At 45.0% G+C, this 27,419-nt stretch overlaps 1 protein-coding gene across 2 annotated transcripts in view; it reads left to right on the forward strand.

Annotated features, from left to right (window-relative positions):
• The first annotated feature begins 1,077 nt into the window (after positions 1–1,077).
• The window catches only part of LOC137346436 (serum paraoxonase/arylesterase 2-like), a 69,621-nt gene continuing 43,279 nt past the window's right edge, over positions 1,078–27,419 (forward strand). Inside the window, exons 1-4 of one of the 2 annotated variants that reach the window (XM_068009889.1) lie at positions 1,078–1,215; positions 11,564–11,634; positions 15,068–15,123; positions 16,835–17,000. In XM_068009889.1, the coding sequence (XP_067865990.1) occupies positions 11,571–11,634; positions 15,068–15,123; positions 16,835–17,000 (286 nt within the window). In that variant the 5' untranslated portion in view covers positions 1,078–1,215; positions 11,564–11,570. The remainder of the gene's footprint in view (positions 1,216–11,563; positions 11,635–15,067; positions 15,124–16,834; positions 17,001–27,419) is intronic. The other variant, XM_068009897.1, reaches the window with a different exon arrangement.

The following is a 27,419-nucleotide window of genomic DNA, read 5'->3' on the forward strand; positions in this document are numbered from 1 at the left end:
CCTTTCCCCTCCTCCTCCTCCTCCTCCTTTCCCCTCCTCCTCCTCCTCCTTTCCCCTCCTCCTCCTCCTCCTCCTTTCCCCTCCTCCTCCTCCTCCTCCTTTCCCCTCCTCCTCCTCCTCCTTTCCCCTCCTCCTCCTCCTCCTCCTTTCCCCTCCTCCTCCTCCTTTCCCCTCCTCCTCCTCCTCCTCCTCCTCCTCTCCCCTCCTCCTCCTCCTCCTCCTCTCCCCTCCTCCTCCTCCTCCTCCTCTCCCCTCCTCCTCCTCCTCCTCCTTTCCCCTCCTCCTCCTCCTTTCCCTCCTCCTCCTCCTCCTCTCCCCTCCTCCTCCTCCTCCTCCTTTCCCCTCCTCCTCCTCCTCCTCCTTTCCCCTCCTCCTCCTCCTCCTCCTTTCCCCTCCTCCTCCTCCTCCTCCTTTCCCCTCCTCCTCCTCCTCCTCCTTTCCCCTCCTCCTCCCTCCTCCTCCTCCTTTCCCCTCCTCCTCCTCCTCCTCCTCCTTTCCCCTCCTCCTCCTCCTCCTCCTCCTCCTCCTTTCCCCTCCTCCTCCTTTCCCCTCCTCCTCCTCCTCCTCCTTTCCCCTCCTCCTCCTCCTCCTCCTCCTTTCCCCTCCTCCTCCTCCTTTCCCCTCCTCCTCCTCCTCCTCCTCCTCCTTTCCCTCCTCCTCCTCCTCCTCCTCCTCCTTTCCCCTCCTCCTCCTCCTTTCCCCTCCTCCTCCTCCTCCTCCTCCTTTCCCCTCCTCCTCCTCCTCCTCCTCCTCCTTTCCCCTCCTCCTCCTCCTCCTCCTTTCCCCTCCTCCTCCTCCTCCTCCTCCTCCTCCTTTCCCCTCCTCCTCCTCCTTTCCCCTCCTCCTCCTCCTCCTCCTCCTCCTCCTCTCCCCTCCTCCTCCTCCTCCTCTCCCCTCCTCCTCCTCCTCCTCCTCTCCCCTCCTCCTCCTCCTCCTCCTCTCCCCTCCTCCTCCTCCTCTCCCCTCCTCCTCCTCCTCTCCCCCCCTCCTCCTCCTCCTCTCCCCTCCTCCTCCCTCCTCCTTTCCCCTCCTCTCCTCTCCCACAGGCAGTGTCCCTTTAACTGTCAATCTCCAACGTTGAGGCGGTCTCTCCGCCAGTGAGAAGTTGCTTTCGTTTTGTCCGAGTTTCTCACTGATTGGGGATGGGAAAGTGTTCGTCCTGGCCGTTTTTACGGTGATATTCGCCGTGTTGGCGGACCGGCTATTCGAGTTCTGGTAAGTTATGCAAACTGGGCGGAATTGAAAGCGAGTTGACGGGAGACTGGGAAATAAGTGGAGTTTATTTTTATTTTGAATATTTGTGAAGTCCGGTTTCCGATACCAGAGAGGGGCGTGGCCAGCGTCCGACTGTCGCTGTCAGGTTCTTCCTGTCCTTCGCAGCCGCATCACCTTTCCAAAGCCTGAGAGGCGAGTGACTGCCTTGCACACACACACCACAGCCCAAACTCAAACACACCACAGCCCAAACTCAAACACACACACACACCACAGCCCAAACTCAAACACACACACCACAGCCCAAACTCAAACACACACACACACACACACCACAGCCCAAACTCAAACACACACACACACACACACACCACAGCCAACTCAAACACACACACACCACAGCCCAAACTCAAACACACACACACCACAGCCCAAACTCAAACACACACACACACACCACAGCCCAACTCAAACACACACACACCACAGCCCAAACTCAAACACACACACACCACAGCCCAAACTCAAACACACACACACACACCACAGCCCAAACTCAAACACACACACACACACCACAGCCCAAACTCAAACACACACACACACACACACACACCACAGCCCAAACTCAAACACACACACACACCACAGCCCAAACACACACACACACCACAGCCCAAACTCAAACACACACACACCACAGCCCAAACTCAAACACACACACACACCACAGCCAAACTCAAACACACACACACACCACAGCCCAAACTCAAACACACACACACACACCACAGCCCAAACTCAAACACACACACACACACCACAGCCCAAACTCAAACACACACACACACACCACAGCCCAAACTCAAACACACACACACACACCACAGCCCAAACTCAAACACACACACACACACCACAGCCCAAACTCAAACACACACCACAGCCCAAACTCAAACACACACCACAGCCCAAACTCAACACACACCACAGCCCAAACTCAAACACACACCCACAGCCCAAACTCAAACACACACCACAGCCCAAACTCAAACACACACCACAGCCCAAACTCAAACACACACCACAGCCCAAACTCAAACACACACACACACACACCACAGCCCAAACTCAAACACACACACACACCACAGCCCAAACTCAACACACACACACCACAGCCCAAACTCAAACACACACCACAGCCCAAACTCAAACACACACCACAGCCCAAACTCAAACACACACACACACAGCCCACCAAACTCAAACACACACACACACAGCCCAAACTCAAACACACACACACCACAGCCCAAACTCAAACACACACACACCACAGCCCAAACTCAAACACACACACACCACAGCCCAAACCACACACACACACCACAGCCCAAACTCAAACACACACACACCACAGCCCAAACTCAAACACACACACACCACAGCCCAAACTCAAACACACACACACCACAGCCCAAACACACACACACACCACAGCCCAAACTCAAACACACACACACACACCACAGCCCAAACACACACACACACCACAGCCCAAACTCAAACACACACACACACACACCACAGCCCAAACTCAAACACACACACACACACCACAGCCCAAACTCAAACACACACCACAGCCCAAACTCAAACACACACCACAGCCCAAACTCAAACACACACCACAGCCCAAACTCAAACACACACCACAGCCCAAACTCAAACACACACACACACCACAGCCCAAACTCAAACACACACACACACCACAGCCCAAACTCAAACACACACACACACACCACAGCCCAAACTCAAACACACACACACACACCACAGCCCAAACTCAAACACACACACACACACCACAGCCCAAACTCAAACACACACACACACACCACAGCCCAAACTCAAACACACACACACACCACAGCCCAAACTCAAACACACACACACACACACACCACAGCCCAAACTCAAACACACACACACACCACAGCCCAAACTCAAACACACACACACACACACACCACAGCCCAAACTCAAACACACACACACACACACACACCACAGCCCAAACTCAAACACACACCACAGCCCAAACTCAAACACACACCACAGCCCAAACTCAAACACACACCACAGCCCAAACTCAAACACACACACACACCACAGCCCAAACTCAAACACACACACACACCACAGCCCAAACTCAAACACACACACACACCACAGCCCAAACTCAAACACACACACACACCACAGCCCAAACTCAAACACACACACACACCACAGCCCAAACTCAAACACACACACACACCACAGCCCAAACTCAAACACACACACACACCACAGCCCAAACTCAAACACACACATACCACAGCCCAAACTCAAACACACACACACACACACACACCACAGCCCAAACTCAAACACACACACACACCACAGCCCAAACTCAAACACACACACACACACCACAGCCCAAACTCAAACACACACACACACACACCACAGCCCAAACTCAAACACACACACACACACCACAGCCCAAACTCAAACACACACACACACACCACAGCCCAAACTCAAACACACACACACACCACAGCCCAAACTCAAACACACACACACACACCACAGCCCAAACTCAAACACACACACACACCACAGCCCAAACTCAAACACACACACACACACACACACACCACAGCCCAAACTCAAACACACACCACAGCCCAAACTCAAACACACACCACAGCCCAAACTCAAACACACACCACAGCCCAAACTCAAACACACACCACAGCCCAAACTCAAACACACACCACAGCCCAAACTCAAACACACACACACACCACAGCCCAAACTCAAACACACACACACACCACAGCCCAAACTCAAACACACACACACACCACAGCCCAAACTCAAACACACACACACACCACAGCCCAAACTCAAACACACACACACACCACAGCCCAAACTCAAACACACACACACACCACAGCCCAAACTCAAACACACACACACACCACAGCCCAAACTCAAACACACACATACCACAGCCCAAACTCAAACACACACACACACACACACACACACCACAGCCCAAACTCAAACACACACACACACACCACAGCCCAAACTCAAACACACACACACACACCACAGCCCAAACTCAAACACGCACACACACACACACCACAGCCCAAACTCAAACACACACACACACACCACAGCCCAAACTCAAACACACACACACACACACCACAGCCCAAACTCAAACACACACACACACACACCACAGCCCAAACTCAAACACACACCACAGCCCAAACTCAAACACACACACACACACCCCAAACTCAAACACACACACACACACACCCCAAACTCAAACACACACACACACACCACAGCCCAAACACTCACACTGATATGGGATAGTTGACTAAGGCTCTGAAAACATTTAGGATTGTTGTGGCAGAGTTTGTGAACATTGAGGAGGCATTGCTGTTTGTTCGAGTCCTGGAGGTTGCAAGGTGTTAATAATAAACGCTGGTTTTCGGGAACCAGTTTAAAGCTTTTCGAGCGCAAAAAGTGTTTTTAAAATCAATGCGCGGTATGTTGATGCTGTGAGGGGGGCAGATCCCAAATCTCCCAGAGCCAGTGCAGAACAATGTCGCCCCATTTCGAGAGAGAGAGCTGTGTGTGGCATTGGAGACAGGCATGCCAAGATCGTTACTTATTGAGGAGTCACGGTAAATGAAATGAATATGTGGTGGATTTAAAAACAGTAACTTGATCATAGGTAGGTTTTCAGATTTTACTTAAAAGATCTGAAGTTATTGTGTAAGGGAAGCCAATGGCTGTTGGGAGATTTGTCATTCGATTATACGACTTTGATTTCTTTTAAACAGTGCGAATCCTGTATAAGTGAAAAGGGATATTGAAGATAAGCTTATTTGTTTATTGTTAGAGCCCAGGGCATTTGAGATAATTAAAGCTTTACCTCTGGAAAAGGAGGCAAAGATGTAGTTGAATAATTACAATTATATTTAGGGCTCCATTTGCCAGAGAATAGATTTTAGGGGGTGCGGAGGAGGTGAATGGAAAACCGAGGCAGTGCCTCTTTCATTTTGATCTGACTAACAAATTTGAGGACAAGCGATCCCACAACCAACGGATCAGATCTAAGCTCTGCAGTCCTGCCACATCCAGTTGTGAATGATAGTGGGCAATTAAACAACTAACAGAATGAAGAGGCTCCACAAATATCCCCATCTTCAGTGATGAGGGAGCCCAGCAAAAGACTAGGCTGAAGCATTTGCATCCATCCTCAGTTGGAAGTGCCGAGTGGATGATCCATCTCGGCCTCCTGCTGAAGTCCCCAGCATCACAAATGCTAGTCTTCAGCCAATTCGATTCACTCCACCTGTTATCAAGAAATGACTGAAGGCACTGGATACTGCAAAGGCTATGGGCCCCGACAACATTCCGGCAATAGTACTGAAGACTTGTGCTCCAGAACAAGCTGCGCCCCTAACCAAGCTGTTCCAGTACAGCTCCAACACTGGCATCTACCTGGCAATGTGGAAAATTGCTCAAGTATGTCTTGTACACAAAAACAGGACAAATCCAACCTGTCCAATTAATGCCAGACCGTCAGTCTACTCTCGATCATCAGTAAAGTGATGGAAGGGGTCGTCGACAGTGCTATCAAGCAGCACTTACTCAGCAATAACCTGTTTGCTGACACTTAGTATGTGTTCTACCAGGGCCACTCAGCTCCTGACCTCATTACAGTCTTGGTCCAAGCATGGACAAAAGAGCTGAACTCCAGAGGTGAGGTGAGAGTGACTGCCCTTGGCATCAAGGCAGCATTTGACCGAGTATGGCATCAAGGAGCCCTAGCAAAACTGGAGTCAATGGGAATCAGGGAAAACTCTGCTGGTTGGAATCATACCTAGCACAAAGGAAGATGGCTGTGGCTGTTGGAGTGTCAATCATCTCAGTCCCAGGATATCACTACCGGATAGTGTCCGAAGCCCAACTGTTTTCAACTGCTTCATCATAGACCTCTCGCCATCATAAGGTCAGAAGTGGGGAAATTCGCTGATGATTGCACGATGTTCAGCACCATTCGTGACACCTCAGATAATGAAGCAGCTCGTATTGAGGTGCAGCAAGACCTGGACAGCATCCAGGCTATGGCTGATGTATGGTGCACATGTTACTTGCCTCTTAAGTGCCAGGCAATGACCATCTCAAACAAGAGAGAATCTAACCATCTCCCCTTGATAAATGGCATTACCATTGCCAAATCCCCCACTATCAACATCTTGGGGGTTACCATTGAGCAGAAAACTGAACTGGACTGGCCACACACATACTGTGGATACAAGAGTAGGTCAGAGGCTGGGAATTCCGCAGCGAGTAACTCGCCTCCTGACTCCCCAATGCTTGTCCACCATCTACAAAGCACAAGTCAGGAGTGTGATGGAATACTCTCCACTTGCCTGGATGGGTGCAGCTCCAACAACACTCATGAAGCTTGACACCATCCAGGACAAAGCAGCCCACTTGATTGACACCCCACCTTCAACATGCACTCCCTTCATGACCGAAGCAGAGTGGCAGCAGTGTGTACCATCTACAAGATGCACTGCAGCAACTCAAGACTCCTTTGACAGCACCTTCCAAACCTGTGACCTCTACCACCTAGAAGGACAAAGGCAGCAGGTGCAGGGGAACACCTCCACTTGCAAGTTCCCTTCCAAGGCACGCACCATCCTGACTTGGAACTATATCGCCTTTCCTTCACTGTCGCTGGGTCAAAATCCTGGAACTTCCTTCCTAACAGCACTGTGGGTGTACCTACACTTGGGGCTGCAGCGGTTCAAGAATGCAGCTCACCACCACCTTCTCAACGGCAATTGGGATGGGCAATAAATGCTGGCCTAGACAGCAGCACCCGCATCCCATGAAAAATTAAAAAAAAACTAATGAAATCTGATAGGATTTCGACATCAGCTATTTGAACAAACTGATTAAGTTGTAAAAAGTGATATGTGACGACTGCTGGAATATTTTGCCCAGTAATAAAAACAAAAATACTGGCAATGTGGGAGGTCTGTCAACTTTTGTGACGAGAAGATAGGTTAACATTTCAAGTGCAGACTTTAAAAAAAAATCAACAAAGATTAAAAAAGCTCCTAAATTGGGCATAAAAGGAAGAGGGAGATGACATGGATTTTGGAATCCGAAGCAGCTAATGGACTTATAAGCAAGATGCTAATCTGAAAACTGGGAAACTCTGATGGTGCGAAAGATCATCTTAAAGAATAAATTAATGTCAAAATAGCCAGGAAAATAAAAAAGAAAAAATGTCTGTACTATTTATCTTTGCAAATGCTAGTGAACCTGCTGTTTGTTTCCAACATTTTTGTTTCAGATTTCTAGCACTTATGATAAAAAGTGTGCACTTTGTTCATTGGTTATAACAAAGTGATCATTATTATCTGATTGTGCTCTTGCATGTTATTTCGTAATGTGCTTGCTCTATATTTGCTCTGTCATCTTGTTTAAGCTTTGGGAAACAAGTAGCTGTTCCATGGCTAGACTCTGAAACATGACCTGCATTGGGCAACTCTGCATTGTGTTTATTTGCTCTTGGGTACAAATTCCACTGTGGTTCTACCACTATGTTGCAAATGGAAACATTAACATTAAACATTTTAATCTCAGCTGTTTCCACCTGATCAATATCTGTTAAGTAATATTGTATGGTATTTCTGTCCATTATTGATGTGAGAAGTGAACTCATGATTTTTGGGTTTTTGCACTATACTCTGTTTTAGTGTCTCCTGTAAGTAGGCAAAGAACAGTACAGCACGGGAACAGGCTATTCGGCCCTCTAAGCCTGCGCAAATCTTGTTGCCTGCCTAAACTAAAACCTTCTGCACTTCCAGGGCCCATATCTCTCTATTCCCATCCTATTCATGTATTTGTCAAGATGCCTCTTAAACGTCGCTATCGTACCTGCTTCCACAACCTCCCCCGGCAGCAAGTTCCAGGCACTCACCACCCTCTGTGTAAAGAACTTGCCTCGCACATCCCCTCTAAACTTTGCCCCTCTCACCTTAAACCTATGTCCCCTAGTAACTGACTCTTCCACCCTGGGAAAAAGCTTCTGACTATCCACTCTGTCCATGCCGCTCATAACTTTGTAAACCTCTATCATGTCGCCTCTCCACCTCCGTCGTTTCAGTGAAAACAATCCGAGTTTATCGAACCGCTCCTCATAGCTAATGCCCTCCAGACCAGGCAACATCCTAGACCTATGAACATTTTCCTGCCTGAAATGTCATTAAACAATAGCACAACCTAGGGAATCAAAACTGAGAACTAATGTTCCATACAGTACACTGAAACTTCATGTCCTGTCACATACATTCCACTAGACAGTGGATTGAAAGGCACTCTTATCAAGGAAAGGAACATCAAATGGAAATTGGTTTATTTGATCTAAAATCCACACTTTGAATTAGCTATGATGCTTGTTAATTAACATGGCCAGCCAGTTATCAAAGACATAATGAAACCGATACAATATGAATAAATCACAGCTGAGAAGTTTAAGACCTGGTTAATATTTTGAACATTGTTGGGTCGCGATTACTGTTGTGCTCATAGGAATCAGTAAATTTTACAGGTTCATAATAAGGTCATAGTTAATGGTGGTTGGTTCAAACTTGAGAAAGAAATCAATGAGGTCCAAACCCCTGAGAGAATGAGGATGTGGCAGCAGTTGGAGCTATCAGAAAGCAAGGAGTGGGTTACATTCATGAACAGCCATAAAGAAAAGCACTAGAAAAAGCTGTAAGAGAGATTTTAAGCAATCGGTTTCATCAGAAGTGACACTCAGGAAGAACAGTCAATGGCATTAAGGCAGAGAGGATTGGTGGAAAAGGAAATGCTGCCAGCTGAAGATGCTTGCTGTTTGTCATCATGATGGTTCAATGGTGGATTTGTGAATAGTTTCTTTTGTGGAAAAGAATGGGTGGTTTTGCTATCAGCGATGAACTCTGCTTTGAGGTATCCATAATAGGTTTGAGTCGAATGGAAAGTAAAGGGCTCTGGGGTGTCTCCTGGGATGTTGGCAATCTTTGGTAGAAGTAATGAGTTCTTAAGCAGAGTTCTGGTGGTAAATAGCATAGGTAGGTCAAATGATCTTTATAAAGAGCTTGGCTGTTTTGTGGGTAAAGTTGGTTGTCACATGAAGAATGGTTCAAGTAAGTAAGGCAGGATGAAGTTGCCTGAGCTACTATTATGGAGAAGGGAGTTAAGTCTTTTTAAGCAGAGTTGGAGTGCTGTCAAGGGAAAGAAGAAAATACCATAAAGTACAAAATAAATTCAGGTATATTAAAGAAGTGTGTATTTGGAAGCTTTTGAAGATGAGTATAGCTAGGAAGGTGAGAAATGCAAAGTTGGCTGAGCAGAGGGCATGTGTTCAAACTTGAAATTGGAACGGCTCCAGAGGCTGGGTATAGAAAAGTTGCAGAAGGATTTTGAAAATTAAGTCCAGCATTTTAAAGTTTGTGCTGGAGTTGGGGATAAGAAACAATGTGAAGTTTATGAGGAAAGATAATGTACTATAGAAGTCTGGAGTGAGTTGTAATGAAGTCTTGAGTCCATATAAGCTCGAGGGGAGATAGGGCTGGTTGTATTTGGGAACTTTGGCAAATTCTAAAGTAAAATGCATCTTGAATTCAAAACCCTGTAAAACGAAAGGTGCCATTGGGCCCGGGTGTGGGGGTGGTGGGTGGTGGTGGTGTGGGGAAATCCCTGGGTTAAACAAGTCACTTGTTTTGTCGGGCAAACCCCCCATGTATGCCTCAGTCTTGGCACATGATGTTGCCACATGAACATTAAAACTTAAAATTGCAAGCCCCTGGCTGTAAGGATATTTGCACAGTACCAGACAGTATTGAAACAAAGGAACCAGTCCCCACCCTATTACACACGAGAGACCTAGTCAAACCAGTCAGCCATGTGACCACCTGCTGGCCAACTAGGGGAGTTTTAAACTGGAAGAACAGAATTTGAACTCCGAATGCCCTGTGCTCCTGGAACAGAAGCAAGAATTACAGCCTCTCCTGTCTGCCTGCTCATCTCTCAGGGAACTGAATCTTGTAAAGACACGTGAACCTCAAAGAGAGAAAAGTTTCCTATGTGAACAAGGTTAAAGCAGATTACTGGGCCCCAACGAAAAGCAAGAATTGCCTATAAAAGGACTATACCATCAGCGAAGCACAGTAACAAGATATTGCCTCAAACTCTTCCACTTTATCTTTTCTTTTCTGACCCTATCTGCATGTGTATATCACGTGTGCATGCTAGCATAGGTGCGTTGTATATCTGTAGTCTTGAACCGTATTAGAGTTTAAGTAAGTTTAATAAATTTCACTTTTCTTCTTTAGACCAAAGAAAGCCTATTTGTGCTCATTTCTTTGCCTTATAATTGGAAAGCTGTGAACAAGGATTCACAAAGGGGGAGCTCAAAACACTGTGTTTAAAATAAAACCCTGTTACAATAAGACCAGGTAAAGACAGCAAAAGACCCCTAGACATTGCTCACCTGGTCGTAACAGATTATAAACATTAACGTATGCTGGTAAATGCTGATTCTGTGTGAAATTAAATGTGCTACAACTTTGTGTTGGTCTGCTTGAGCACAATGCAGCTACTTTAATACATTTATCTATTGTACACAAGCATATTTAGTGCCTGAAAGACTTGACTGGAAACTGCTATTCCATCTAATGCTGTAGATTTTCAACTTGAGTTGGCATCCTTCCATCTACGAAAGCTAATGGACACTGCAGCAAACAATCCATTGAGGTGGAGTGTCTTGGTGCACCTTTGCTGATGGCTGTGAAGGCCAATCCTTGAGAGGCAGTTTCTGCCACAAGTGCTGCATGTGAAGCTGCCAGTTGATGCTGTGAGTTATTGTTTTTGACATTGGCACCTGTTGCCAAGCTGCTGTAGCAACTGGTCATTGTGGCAGTGCACATTTCCCTCTTTTGCCAGCTAGTGACTCCCAAGTGTGATAGTCGACATTTGGGACCTTCATGCCATGCGTGCAAGCATCCTTGAAGTGGAGGTTCACAACTTGCACATAAAACTGATTTAATCAAAATAAGAATCAGGCTGTCTCCATAGGGGGCAGCTGATCTGCAAAGCCAGTTTTATGCCAGTGCAGCAATTTGAAAATCTACTCCACTGTGTTTTAACAGATTGTTAAATTGATTATGTTGTTTCCATTGGTTTGCAGCAATAAGATGGGTGTATTCAGAGAACTGGATCCAATTAAACCTGCTAATTGCCATCTGATCAAAGGAATTGGTACGTAGTTCCATTGTTTACATGAAAACAGCTGTAAAAAGAGAAGTTACAAAAATTGAAAGGTAAAATTTCATGCAACGAACATGGATTATACCAATATAATTGGTTTCTCTGATGCATTTAATATAGATAGGTGAATGTAGCAGTAGTTGGCAAAAATTGGTTTGAAAAGACTATTTCCCTATTCCCAAGCAGCAGCTCATCGACATAGATAGTGATGCACAGTAGAAAATAAGACAGGGAAATAGTGCATGAGAATAGGGTAGCAGACAAATATAAAAGGGAATCTAAAAGTTATTATAAACGTATATAAATAGTAAGGGTAATCAAAGGAAGAGTGGAATTGATTAGGAACAAAAGAGATCTTGTGGAGACTGAGACCATAGCTGAGGTACTAAATGAGTATTTTTCATCTGTCTTTAATAGAGAATACTGTCAATGTTACAGTAAAGGAGGAAGTACTAGAGAAATTGGACAAGATAAAAATAAAGAGGTACTTCAAAAGTTGGTACTGCTCAAACTGGCAAAGTCACCAGGTCCAGATGGGATGCATCCTGGGTTGCGGAGGGAAGCAAGGGTGGAGGTAAAGGGTCTGGCTGCGTTCTTCCAATTCTCCTAGGATATGGGTGTGGTACCAGAAGACAGCTCTGCTCAATAAAGGTGAGAGAGATAAACATGACAGCTATAGGCCAGTTAGTTTATTGTCTGTGATGAACAAAAGTTTAACAATAAGCATACAAAAAGAACACTTTAAAAAATAATAAACGACAGCTAGCACGTGTTTATTAAAGGCAAGTTTACTAACTTGAGCTTTTTGAAGTAATGGAGTGGGTTGATATAGGTAGTGAAATTGATGTGCATACGATCTTTGAAAAGGCTTTTGATAAAGTACCACATAAAGGACTTGTTGGCAAAATTAAAGCCCATGAGACTAATGGGGAGCTAGTAGCGTGGATGCAAAATTGGCTACAAGACAAAAAGCAGAGAGTAGTGGTGCAGCTTTTTTGTACTGGAGGGAATAATACAGTGCTGTTCCCATAGGGGTTGGTATTAGGACTACTTTGATATTTTTGTAGAGTGTCTTCTGACAACACATAGCGATTGCCAACGTCATCAGTGCGTCTGAACATTTGCCAGTTTGCTCGTATGGGCATGCGCATGTGAGCGCCAACATCACCACGTAATGATGTAAGATGTAATGAAGTCTTGAGTATTGTTTCACCCCTCAATGGCCACAATCGCCACCTCCATCCCCTCCACCAGTAACCCGCTCCCTCCTGCAGTTGGTGCCTCAATCGCCACTTCTCTTCCCTGATCCCTCCTGCAGTTCTCTCCGCATCTGCCTGCTCAAGACTTCTCGCTACTGCTCTTTGTCGCTCGCTTCCTGTCTCACCGCTAGCACACTGCTCACTTTTTTTTCCCCCTGCACCGTCACATCTCCAAGCGGCGAAGTGGGGAGCAAGTGACAGGGTGGAATGGCAAGCAGGAGGGTGTGGGATGCAGCAGTGAGCAGTCTGAAATGGCAGGATGGAGCGTGGATGAGAAGTGGCAATTGCAGGAGGGAGCGGAAAACTGACTGATTGAGGCAGCGATCAGAGAGGGGAATAGAAGTGGCGATCGCGAGAGGGAGCGGGTTACTGTTGTGTGGCGCGAATGTTATTTGCTGCTTATCAACCCAAGCCTGGATATTGTCCAGGTCTTGCTGCATTTCTACATGGACCACTTCAGAATCTGAGGCGTTGCGAATGGTGCTGAACATTGCGCAATCGTCAGTGAACATCCCCACTTCTGACCTTATGATTGAAGGAAGGTCATTGAAGTAACTGAAGATGGTTGGGCCTAGGACACTACCCTCCTGCAGTGATGTCCTGGAGCTTAGATGATTGACCTCCAGTAACCACAACCATATTCCTTTGTGCTTGGTATGACTCCAACCAGCGAAGAGTTTTTCCCCTGATTCCCATTGACTCCAGTTTTGCTAGGGCTCCTTGATGCCGTACTCGGTCAGATGCTGACTTGATGTCAAGGGCAGTCACTCTCTCCTCACCTCTTCAGTTCAGCTCTTTTGTCCATGTTTGAATCAAGGTTGTAATGAGGTCAGGAGCGGAGTGGCTCTGACGGAACCCAAACTGCGTGTCACTGAGCAGGTTATTGCTAAGCAAGTGCTGCTTGATTCCATCACTTTGCTGCTGATTGAGAGTAGACTGATGGGGCGGTAATTGACCGGGTTGGACTTGTCCTGCTTTTCATGTACAGGACATAGCTGGGCAATTTTCCACATTGTCAGGTAGATGCTAGTGTTGTAGCTGTACTGAAACAGCTTGTCTAGGGACGCCGCAAGTTCTGATGGAAGGTCACAGAGCTGAAACATTAACTCTGTTTCTTTTTCCACAGATGCTGCCAGATCTGCTGAGTATTTTTAGCACTTTCTGTTTTTATTGTAGGAGAGATCTGAGTTGTACATGCACAAATTGTTGAAGGTGGCAAGACAAGTTGAAAAACCTTTTTATTAAAAGAAAATTCTGGATCCTAGGCTTTGGTGGTGGGGGGGGGGGGGGTGGGGGTGGTGGGTGGTGTGGGTGGGAGGGAGGGAGGGAGAAAGTAAGTAAGTTGTGCTAAACTTTTATAAACCACTGCTTATGCCCCAGCTGGAGTATTGTATCTAATTCTGGGTACCACACTTTAGGAAGAATGTTAAGACCTTATTGAGGGTGCAGAGTAGATTTAGAATGGCAACAGCGAGACACTTAGTTATGTGCAGAGACTAGAGAAACTGGCGTTGTTCTCCTTGGAGCAGAGAAGGTTAAGGGGCGAGGAGAATATTTTGTCCTACTGGCTCCATCAAGGTAATTTTGAATACCTCTATTTTTTTTTCTCCACTTAACCTTTACTGCTCTAAGGAGAATAGTCCCAGCTTTGTATTCAATGCCAAGTGTCCCATACACTTTCTTAACTGGCATGTCAACTTGTCTTGCATGTCAAAGATTTGTGAATATACACCCCCAGGCTCCTCTGCTCTTGCACCCTCAAAATTGTACCATTTATACTGTCTCTCCATGTTCTTCCTCTCAAAGTGCCTCACTTTGCACTGATCCACATTAGATTGCATCTGCTATATGTCTCCCCATTTCACCAGTCCATCTTGTGTCCTTCCGAAGTCTGCTACGATGCTCCTCACTATTTACTACATTGCCAAGTTTTGTAATAATTCTATGATTCAGTACTGGCTGATGCTGAGCACTCTCTGGAAGCAACTCCTTTGCTCAATGTCTGTTTCCATTCTGCTTCAATTTGTCATCAGATTGGTTCTTTGGAAGAACCCTTTTGATGATTATAGCTGGTAGGTAACATTTTAAAAAAAAGTTCTGGTTGTGGGACTGATGTATCGCTTTCATTGACTGATAGAAACTGCACTGAATATTTTCCATTCCAGAGTATGGTTCCGAAGACATTAACATTCTCCCTGGAGGATTGGCCCTTATCAGCTCTGTGAGTATGCATTTGATATTTATCTAATAAATAATTTTTAAAAAAGTTGTAATTGGCAAACTAAACAGTCTTTGTTCAAGACCTTTTAAGTGCTAGCATGTTTTACTTTTCATAGGGCAACGATTAATAATAGTGCAAATATATTTTAATGTAATGTAGATTTTAATTTGAATGTCCATATAATGTCATTCATTCACTTTATAAAAGTAATGTACTTAAATCTCTAAAGAGATACTGTTTCACTCCAACACCCATAAATTGTAAAACAGTACAAGAGCACCATTTAAAAAAAAAAAATTCTAATCAGGTTTTTACATTAATCTGACATTTGTGAGGGGGCTGGAATCATAGAATTTTACAACACAGGAGGTCATTTAGCCCAATGTTAGCCCTCTCAAATGTTTTTCATTTCGTGCTATTCTCCTGCCATTTCCCTATACCACTTTAAAAAAAAAAAATTCCTTTTGAAAAGTCAATTGCATTGATTTCTGCTGCTTCTGTTTCTAGTAGGACATTGTGTTCCAACATACATATATCCCTTAACTACTCCACGGTTAAGGTCTTAAATTTGAGCAATTAAATTATTGGCTCACTGACCAGTGGAAATAGTTTTCCCCAGCGTGCTTTTCCACAAGGCTGTGTTTGCTGACAATGCAACCACTCGGTGGTGCAGTACTGGTACATGTGTAAATGCAGCCTCGTCCACTGAAACATCATTGACTGCGATGTCTCAGGCAACTGCCAGTAAAAAAAAAGCGCTGCTCAATTTGACACAAAAGCGAGTTAAACCCAAACCCCCTCCCTCCTCAGTGGCCACGATCGCAGCTACCACACCCATCACCAACAATACCCCGCTCCCTGTCTGTCGATGAGGCTGCATTTGCACATGTGTCAGTACTGCGCCACCTAGTGGTTGCATTGTCAGCAAACGCAGCCTATTTGAACAAGTGTATCGAATCCCCTCTTAACCTGAAACAGGATTTCAACATTTCATGTGTCTTGCACTTAAAAAAAAAAATATAGTGGCCAGGAACTATTTTTTTTTCAGTTAGTGTATCAAATTTTTTAAGCCTATTTCAAGATGTCTCTGCTTTACAGCTAAATTGAGGGTTTTATATAAAATTTTTGTAATTCAATTGAAAGTGGTACACAGATCGCCTAGTAGCATAGTTTGAATCTGTAGATCACCATCAATGTTGCCTCTGGGATGTGGCGACACTGCAACCCGCAAGTCCCCACACGGGTGTACATGTCTGCCCCTTAATGTGCCTGTGCAGTTGCATAAACAAATTTAAAGGGGCCACGCACTTAAATATATTACCCATGCCCTCCAAAAAAAAAAGAGGTGTGTTGCTCACCATACTGTGCTTTAACAAAGCTTTGACGTAAGCCTCCGTTAGTTGGTGTAATGTGTGAGCTATGGTGCATTTATACTCCAGATACTGCTTGATACCAGTACCCAGTTTACAGCACCAAGTTACACTGTTACTTGTATCTGTCAAAGACCAGCTAAGTGCTCATGCAAAATGACAAAACTACTTTGTAGTAATGTGTGAAGAGGAACTGTATTTTAAAATTCTGAAAAATACATATTATTGTAAGCCTCTAGTTTAAGTTCCTTATCTTCACAATGAACATGCTTTATTTCTGTTACTGCAAGACAAAACCTGTTCTGTATGGTTCCCTATTTTTGTTTACACTTGCTTTTAAGGGTCTGAAATTCCCAATGGTGCATAACTTTGATCCTGATCGACCAGGGCAGATTCTCCTAGTGGATCTAAATAAACCAGTCCTGACAGCTGTTGAACTGAGAATTAGTCATGGCTTTGATGTGGACTCCTTTGTGCCGCATGGATTGAGTACATTTTTAGATGAAGGTAAGTAGCATGGTAGTTACTGTTTACTTGGGAGAACTCCAGATCAGAGAAGTAATATTGATGTGAGAGTGGAAAATCCTTTTGGTTTGCCAATTAAATGTAGGATTTATTTTGACATTTTCCTGTTCCTTAGCAGTAGGAGCTTTTAACTCTTGAACTAGTAAATCAAACTTTCTGGTGGGTGCGAGAGTGGAAAAAAGGGGCGTAATATCAATCCCAGATGGCTGAGATCGCGTTTGCATGTATATTTTCTTTCTAAGTGGAGTGAGAGTGGGACTAGGTGAGTTGCTGTTCCAGAGAATCAGCACAGTTATGACTCGTTGAGTGGCCTCCTTCTGTGCTATAACCATTCTATAAACTCGCAAAATGTTAGGATTTGATTGACAGTGAAGCAGACTAGAGCTTAATATGGTCATAAATAAAAGCAAAATACTGCAGATGCTGGAAATCTGAACTAAAAACAAAGTGCTGGAAATGCTCAGCAGGTCTGGCAGCATGTGTCGAGAGAAGTAGAGTTAATGATTCAGTGATCTCATTAGAACTGGCAAAGGTTAGAAATGTAATTGGTTTCAAGCAATTAAAGTGGGGGTGGGGAACAAGAGAACAAAAGGAAAGGTGTTGATAGGACAGAGGGTCAGAGAGATTAACTGACTAGGAGGTCATGGGGCGAAGGCAAAGAGTGTGGTGAAAGACAAAGCATTAGTGCAGAGAGGGTATTAAATGACAGAATAATGAACAGCCCTAGCCAAAAACGCAAACATGAAAAACACAGTGGGCAGGCACATGGTCGAAAAAAAAAAGAATGATGAAACAAACTAAAATAAAATAAAAATAAATAAGAAAGGGCAGTCATGTTCTGAAATTATTGAACTCGATGTTCAGTCCAGTGGGCTGCAGTGTGCCTAATTGGTAAACGAGGTGCTGTTCCTCAAGCTCGTGTTGATGTTCACTGGAACACTGCAGCATGCCCAGGGCAGATGTTGGCATGAGAGCAGGGGGGTGTGTTGAAATGGCAAGTGACAGGAAGCTCTGAGTCATGTTTGCGGACTGAGCGGAGGTGTTCCGCAAAGCAGTCACCCAGTCTGCGTTTGGTCTCCCCAGTGTAGAGGAGACCACATTGTGAGCAGCAAATACAGTATACTACATTGAAAGAAGTACAAGTAAATCGCTGCTTCACCTGAAAGGAGTGTTTGGGGCCTTGGATAGTGAGGAGAGAGGAGGTAAAAGGGCAGGTATTACACTTCCTGCGATTGCAGGGGAAGGTGCCGTGGAAAGGCGACGAGGTGTTTGGGGTATTGGAGGAGTGGATGAGGGTGTCGCAGCAGGAACAATCCCTTCGGAATGCTTACAGGGGAAGAGAAGATGAGTTTGGTAGTGGCATCACACTGGAGGTGGCGGAGGATGATCCTTTGGATATGGAGGCTGTTGGGGTGGAAAGTGAGGACAAGGGGAACCCTGTCGCAGTTCTGGGAGGGAGGGAGAGGGGTGAGAGTAGAGGTACGGGAAATGGGCCGGACACAGTTGAGGGCCCTGTCAACTACAGTGGGGGGGGGGAATCCTCGCGTGAGGAAAAAGGAAGACATATCAGAAGCACTGTCGTGGAAGTTGGCATTATCAGAGCAGATGCGTCGGAGACTGAGAAACTGGGAGAATGGAATGGAGTCCTTACAGGAGGCAGGGTGTGAAGAAGTGTAGTCGAGATAGCTGTGGGAGTCGGTGGGCTTCTAATGGATATTAGTGGATGGCAATATGGTCAGTCGAGATCTTATGTTGATTGACTGACTGGGCCAGTTATGCAGTTGCTTGAGTTTGTGGCCTTTGGACTCAACAACCTGTATTTATATAGCACCTTTAGGAAAGTGAAGATGGGAACTGGAGGAATAATGAATGACTTAGTGGGAACAAGGGTGTCCAAAGCAGAGACAGTGGAACAGATGAGATTAATAGCAACAGTGGTGTTGTACTGAGTAGAAGCCAGAGGAGAGAGCGAGCTGGGGGCTTTTGTGAAGCAGTAATGGTGAGGTAGCTTGAGATGGTGAGGTGAAAGGGCTGGCTGTGAGCATGGGTGGAAGAGTTTGTGAAAGTGAGACTGGAAGAGAATTGGAGGGAGCCATGTTGGAGAGGGAGTTAAGGGATTTGGGCCTTGGGTGTTATTGTAAAGGCTGAGAGGGATCTCTGAAGCTGCTGTATAGCAGGGAAGCAGAAAATGATTTTAAATGAGATGAGAGAAGGGTAAGATAGTGGAGTGAGAAGAACATGCCGGAGGAGTAGGTAGATAGCCATATCACCACTATGACAGTTTGCCATGACAATTTGGGGAGGTAAGTGACGATTTGTAGGCGGCCAGCAGAGTTGTGAATGGGGAGGGATTATTGGCTATAACTCATATTTCTGTCGAGGCCAGGTCAACAGTAGATTAATCCATGCTGTTATGGATGGTGAAGGACTTTTTTGTGAATGAGTAAACTTTCTAGAGGGCCGTGGGGGGAGTTGGATCAGTGATTGACATACACTAGCAGGGTTGGGATAATTTAGGATGCGGTTAGCGAGGTTAAACTGTTGGGAATAAGCTGGGTGGGGTGGTGGCCAGGAATGGATAAGATCGTTGAAGTTCTTGCTCTGAGTTAGCCAGAAATGAGTATCATGATGGGTATGGTGAAGAATACAAAAAGAGAAGCAGAGGGTATGGGCTCATTTCAAGAGAAAGCTTAGCATGGAATGGTAAGAGAAGTAGGCTGGGAAATAGTATTAAGTGGGGATTGGAATCAAAAGGAACATATTTCTGAAAAAATTGGAGTTGGAAAGCTGCATAGTTGGATGAGATAAAAATAGCAGAGCCAGACCACTAGCACATGGATACTTCAGTTAAATGAACCAGTTGTGGAGAGTTAGCCATGATGAGAGTGATTCTCAATGAGTTTGAAAGCTGTATAGTATCCTGAGAGGCTGTCTTAAGAGGGTGGTTAATTCTTCGTCTCAGTGCCAAAACTATGTCACTATGAGTTCTGTTTCCTAGAACAGCCACCTTGATCTGAGAATTCCTGTTTAGCGCCAATCTGTGTTGAAACTGCAAGAGGGAAAAGAATTTCCATCAGTCTGTGCCAGAGCAGGACCTAGGTTACTTATTCAAAAATGAACCTTGTGCTGATCTTTGATGCAGGCTCACTTGCTCCACTAGCTTGAAGACTTTGCCAGCTTTTGCAATGGGATTCCTTCCTTTTTAATTGGAATAAGTTACAGGCATTGGAAAAGCCACCTTGGCGCATTCATCTTTGGCAGAAAATCTGGTGAGGCAGAAACTCTTTAAAAACTGCAGATTGCCATAAAGCGGTGGTTGTGCTGGCAGAAAAATGCTGGCTAATTGTTCATGATACACTGAGCTATGTGGGTAGCACTGCTCCCTCTGAGTTTGGAGGCTCAAGAAGATGCTAAAAGCAATCCTCTAGTAAAAGCATTAGTGCCAGCTACATGAAGGAACATTGCTGACTCAGTGAGTGAGTCATTCTGTTCTGTATCTGGCTGTAAGTGAGGTTTATGGTATTAGGAGCAAGGTGAAGGTGAATGTTCTTATCAGTTTTTCTCACATTTCTTGGGTTTGTCGCAAGCTTAGCGGGCAGTATGAAGCCTGTGTGGCCTGTCAGAAAATTACAGCATTTATTGTTCCCAAATTGTCTATTGGTTTCTCGGAAAATTGAGGCTGCTGCATCATCTTGCTACTTTGACCAATTCCTGATGTTGTGATGATCCACTCCAATGATGTAAATGAGAAGGTTACAATATGGGAAGAACTTTCTACTGGAATAGAATCAAAAATCTGCATCAGGCATTTTTGTTCCTAGACTGGCTCCACACAGGAAATTTTAATGCATGAAACCTGGTTAAAGGGTGACTAAGATTCTGGGTTATGGAGCAATTGATTACAATACACTTAATCATTAAAAAAAAAAATAATGCTGGTCACCTTAAGGCATTGATGACTTTCTGACTAGAAAATGAAAAGTTGAATGTGTTCATTGCCATAATAGTCAATCTTTCAACATTCGACAGCTTGTTTTAAGTATATTATATGTTCACTGTGTTACGACCAAGGCGGGAGTAATGCACTGTTAATTCAGTCCCACTACTCCACAGGTCACAGCATATCAAGAAAGTTTTTTAACCTACCAAAGAATAGCCAAATTAGACATCCTATTTGTCCCCCAGAATAAAGCACACTAAAATCTGGTTTCTTTAAACAACAACAGCATTTATTATTTCTTTTCTAATAATTAATTAGTCTAATATATAGATTTATCTCATTATTAATGAAAAACTCCTTATTACCTTAACCCTCATGCACACACACATACATTAAAAAAAATTGGTTAACCAGGGAGAAAGGATCTTGGTTTACCGCTGTTGCTTAGCAATAGAAGGAATAATAAAAATAATTCAGTTTATCATGTTCTGGTAGTATGTTTTCAGTACGGTGAGGTGTCAGAGTCGACTAGTCGGATGCCACTCGCAGTCTCTCCAGGCAAGGTTGATGAACAGTCTGTGATGGATAGGTGTTCACAGCAGTTTAACTGCAGCAGGCATCTCATAAATCTTCCATCGGGGTGTAGCGACAGGTCTGCTTGGGTCAGCAGCAGTCTAGCAGTAGAAGGATTCTTTAGATTTCAGGATTTCTTAGTGCACAGGAGGCAACAGGAATCTCATTGGATGCAGGAATTCTTCGGAGACAGGAGGCAACTGGAATCTGCCATCTTTCAAATGCAGGATTCCTTTTCAAGAGATGCAAGTCTCCTTTACAGAGAGAGGTAACACTTTTCTGGGTCTTCCTCTCTTGCTCTAGGCAGGTCCAAACACAGATTTCAAATGCTTGTCCTTTGTCCAACTCACTGCCTTTTTAAAGGATCCAAAGTTGAAAAAATCTTCCTGAATATGGTCACATGTCCAGACACGGTGTCTTTTGTCATTCAAAAAAAACTGCTCTGAGGAAGGCCAAACTTCCGTGGTTTCCTTGAAATTGCCTGCTTTCCTGTCCTTGTACAAGTTCAACTTCTTTTCAAAGAACTCAAAGTTTAACTTTTGTTATCAACTTCCTTTCAAAACATTGCAGGAATTCCAACTATTTGCAGGCGTCTTCCACCGAGCAAAAACCCTTTACTCAGTTTTTAAAGCACACAGAATTCTACGTTCTGATTACAAAAATAAAACCTCTTGTAACAACTGACACTCATAACTCCAAGCATATCATCCAACAAAATTTGTAACCGAGCCTATCAATGTGAATTTCAAAAGTTTTGATTCAGGTATTTAGTTGAAATTTCTCTTTCCATCTTTCTCAGAGGGGAGGTTGTATCTTGTATTTGTGGGGGTTTGTGGGCCTAGCAGCTTGTGGGGATAGAGATCCAAGAGAATGGTACCCAAACTGTGTTTGCCCTTTTGGACCATCAGGTGTCATCCTCCTACCATATTCCCATCCTTCAACCTCTTATCCTGACCCATCCACAGCTTCTTTGTGCATTCAAGTACCCAATTCCACTTATTCTGCTGTCAGTGATACCTCTTTATATTCCTACATATGAGGGTTAAGAGTACTGGCATATCTTGAGAGCACATGGAAAGAAATTACGAACCACCTGCCTGTATGTTCAATCTGGTAAAACTAATGAATGGGAAATTGCAGGCTTGGGGTTTGCAATTCCCCAGTGTGCATGCTCCCAATGTGCTCTGGTAGCACAGAGTGGAAAATGCATCTCTTTGTACAGTTAAGTTACCTGAAGAACATTATGAAATAATTGCAAAATACTGCGGATGCTGGAAATCTCAAATAAAAACAAGAAATGCTGGAACCACTCAGCAGGTCTGGCAGCATCTGTGGAAAGAGAAGCAGAGTTAGCATTTCGGGTCAGTGACCCTTCTTCGGAACTGACAAATATTAAAAATGTCACAGGTTACAAGCAAGTGAGGTGGGGGTGGGGCAAGAGATAACAAAGGAGGTGGTGTAGATTGGACAAGGCCACATAGCTGACCAAAAGGTCATGGAGCAAAGGCAAACAATATGTTAATGGTGTGTTGAAAGACAAAGCATTAGTACAGAAAAGGTGTTAACGGACTGAATATTGAACAGCAGCAAGTGCAAACATGAAAAAAAAACAGTGGGTAAGCAAACTGAACAAACTAAGATGAAATGAAATAAATGCAAAAAAATGTTGTAAAAAATGTAAAAAAAGAAAAAATAACTAAAAATGAAAGTAAAATGGGGGGCTGTCATACTCTGAAATTATTGAACTCAATGTTCAGTCCGGCAGGCTGTAGTGTGCCTAATCGGTAGATGAGATGTTGTTTCTCGAGCTTGCGTTGATGTTCACTGGAACACTGCAGCAATCCCAAGACAGAGATGTGAGCATGAGAGCAGGGGGGAGTGTTGAAATGGCAAGCAACCGGAAGCTCTGGGTCCTGCTTGCGGACTGAGCGGAGGTGTTCCGCAAAGCGGTCACCCAGTCTGCGCTTGGTCTCCCCAATGTAGAGGAGACCACATTGTGAGCAGCGAATACAGTACACTACATTGAAAGAAGTACAAGTAAATTGCTGCTTCACCTGAAAGGAGTGTTTGGGGCCTGGGATAGTGAGGAGAGAGGAGGTAAATGGGCAGGTATTACACCTCCTGCGATTGCAGGGGAAGTTGCCATGGGACGGGGACAAGGTGGTGAGGGTAATGGAGGAGTGGACCAGGGTGTCGCGGAGGGAACGATCCCTCCGGAATGCTGACGGGAAGGGAGGGGAAGATGCGTTTGGTAGTGGCATCACACTGGAGGTGGCGGAGGATGATCCTTCGGATATGGAGGCTGATGGGTTGGAAAGTGAGGACAAGGGGAACCCTGTCATGGTTCTGGGAGGGAGGGGAAGGGTTGAGGGCAGAGGTACGGGAAATGGGCCGGACACGGTTGAGGGCCCTGTCAACAACAGTGGGGAGGAATCCTCGGTTGAGGAAAAAGGAGGTCATACCAGAAGCACCGTCATGGAAGGTAGCATCATCAGAGCAGATGCGTCGAAGACGGAGAAACTGGGAGAATGGAATGGAGTCCTTACAGGAGGTAGGGTGTGAAGAAGTGTAGTCGAGGTAGCTGTGGGAGTCGGTGGGCTTATAATGGATATTAGTAGACAACCTATCCCCAGAGATGGAGACACAGAAGTCGAGGAAGGGAAGGGAAGTGTCAGAGATGGACCATGTAAAGGTGGAGAAGGGTGGAAATTGGAAGCAAAGTTGATACAGTTTTCCAGTTCGGGGCGGGAGCAGGAAACGGCACCGATACAGTCATCAAGAAAGGGGTGGGGGGAGCCTGAGTAGGACTGGAACAAAGAATGCTTGACATATCCCACAAAAAGACAGGCATAACTAGGACCCATGCAGGTACCCATAGCGACACCTTTTACTTGAAGGAAGCGTGTGGAGTTGAAGGAGAAGTTGTTCAATGTGAGAACAAGTTCAGCCAGGCAGAGGAGGGTGGTGGTGGATGGGGACTGGTTGGGCCTCTGTTCCAGGATGAAGCGGAGAGCCCTCAAACCATCCTGGTGGGGGATGGAGGTGTAGAGAGACTGGACATCCACAGTGAAGAGGAGGCGGTTGTGGCCAGGAAACTGGAAATTGTCAAAATAACGTAGGGCGTCAGAAGAGTCATGGATGTAGGTGGGAAGAGACTGGACCAGCGGAGAAAAGATAGTCAAGATAGGAAGAAATAAGTTCAGTGGGGCAGGAGCAGGCTGACACAATGGGTCTGCCAGGACAGTCCCGTTTGTGGATTTTGGGAAGGAGGTCGAAGCGGCTTTCCGGGGTTGCAGGACTATGAGGTTGAAAGCTGTAGGGGGAAAATCTCCAGAGGAGATGAGGTCAGTGACAGTCCTTTGGACGGTGGCTTGATGTTCGGTGGTTGGGTCATGGTCCAGAGGGAGGTAGGAAGAAGTGTCTGTGAGTTGGCGTTCAGCTTCTGCAAGGTAGAGGTCGGTACGCCATACAACAACAGCACCACACTTGTCTGCAGGTTTGATGACCATGTCGGGGTTAGACGTGAGAGTTCAGAGGGGGACAGGTTAGAGTGAGTGAGGGGGGCAGAGAAATTGAGGTGACCAATGTCTCGCCGACAGTTTTCAATGAAGAGATCAAGAGCGAGTAAGTGGCCAGAGGGAGGGGTCCAGGTAGAGGGAGAATGCTGGAGGCGGGTGAATGGGTCTGCTGGTCGGGAGGAGGACTCCTGGTCAAAGAAGTGAGCCCGGAGGCGGAGGCGACGGAAGAAGAGCTCAACGTCATGCCGAGGGGAGACCAAGCGCAGACTGGGTGACCGCTTTGCGGAACACCTCCGCTCAGTCCGCAAGCAGGACCCTGAGCTTCCGGTTGCTTGCCATTTCAACACTCCCCCCTGCTCACATCTCTGTCCTGGGATTGCTGCAGTGTTCCAGTGAACATCAACGCAAGCTCGAGGAACAGCATCTCATCTGCAGATTAGGCACATTACAGCCTGCCGGACTGAACATTGAGTTCAATAATTTCAGAGCATGACAGCCCCCCATTTTACTTTCATTTTTAGTTGTTTTTTCTTTTTTCTTTTTCTTTTTTACAACATTTTTTTGCATTTATTTCATTTCATCTTAGTTTGTTCAGTTTGCTTACCCACTTTTTTTTCATGTTTGAACTTGCTGCTGTTCAGTATTCAGTCCGTTCACACCTTTTCTGTACTAATGCTTTGTCTTTCAACACACCATTAACATATTGTTTGCCTTTGCTCCATGACCTTTTGGTCAGCTATGTGGCCTTGTCCAATCTACACCACCTCCTTTTGTTATCTCTTGCCCCACCCCCACCTCACTTGCTTATAACCTGTGACATTTTTAATATTTGTCAGTTCCGAAGAAGGGTCACTGACCCGAAATGTTAACTCTGCTTCTCTTTCCACAGATGCTGCCAGTCCTGCTGAGTGGTTCCAGCATTTCTTGTTTTTATTATGAAATAATTGTTGGTTAAGGTCAACTTTTGCAGTTTCCTTATAGAAAGAAAGAAAAAACCTGCACTTATGTAGCACATTTCATGACCTTAGGAGTCCAAAGTGCTTTAAGTGTGGTCATTGGTGTAATACAGGAAAATGTCACAGCCAATTCTCTCACAGCAAGGTCCCTCAAACAGCAATGAGATGCTAAAACAGATTACGGTTGAGGAATACGTATTGGCCAGGACACTGGGAGAACATCCCTGTTCCTCTTTGAATAGTGTTGTGGGGTCTTTTATATTCACCTGAGAGGGTAGATAGGGTCTGTGAAATAGTTCAGAAGTTTTTTTAAAAACTGAATTTGTTACAGACATGTTATGCGTACAAGAAGCGCGAAAAAGAAAAATTCTCGACAAAATCTGAAGTTATAAAAATTGACTTTTTAAAAAAAAAAGTGAACTATGTACTCCAAATGGCCACTGAAGGATAGGACTTGGCCTTTGTATATTCAAACTGACTGGAAAATCTTCAACGCTAAAAGGTGTCAATTGCACCCATCCTACACCCCTCCAGAAATAATCATGAATTGATTGGGTTTTTCTGAAACAAAGAAGGTTTGAAGTGGAAACATCATAACTGGACAAGAAACCCTTTTGCATTGAATGGGTTCTTCTGAAATAAAGAAGGTGTGAAATAGCCATATCCTAGGCCATTATCGATCACAACAGGGAAGAAAATATCTGTCTTTTTCCAGCAGAGGTGAGATGTAATGCATCTTTCTCCATCGGCTGCTTTTTAAGTTAGAGGCGTGCAGAAAACAGCATCCAAGGAGCTTGTTTATAGCAAACCCGAAGGGATGCACCCTGCTGTAGAATTCCACATCTACGCTTTATACAGCAGTGAATTAGAAATGAGTGATCCGCTGTCTTCAACTGAACTTTTAACCAAGAGAGAAATCTACAAACACCTCAGGCAACCAGTGAGAAATTGATTTTCAAGTGAATTCAACAGGTTCACCGCGACCAACCCCCCCTCCCCCCTCCCACTTATCACTTACCCCTTTTTCCTGTGTGCACGTGTGCGTCTGACAATAACACGCCAAGGGATTAAACACTAATAACAAAACACACCTGCTGTGGTCAGGTGATAGTTGAACAGTGGGAACTGCCCAAATCCCTCACCACATGGCCGTAACAAAGAAATGGGGGATTAAAAAAAAAACTATTGATAAACTGTCAATTTGTTGGCTACTTGAGGGAAATAAACTTGCAGGGCTACGGAGGGTAGGGCAGGGGAATGGCATTGATTAGATTGTTCGACAGAGAGCTGGCATGGACTTGATAGCCTCCTTCTCTGCTATTAAGACTCTGTTTTCTAATCATTAACAAAGGAAACACAATCACAGTTATTGCTGATCTGTGAGCATTTCATAACAAAATAGTTGTTAAATTTA

This window comes from Heterodontus francisci, chromosome 2 (genome assembly GCF_036365525.1).
Source record: "Heterodontus francisci isolate sHetFra1 chromosome 2, sHetFra1.hap1, whole genome shotgun sequence".
NCBI classification, from domain to species: Eukaryota; Metazoa; Chordata; class Chondrichthyes; order Heterodontiformes; family Heterodontidae; genus Heterodontus; species Heterodontus francisci.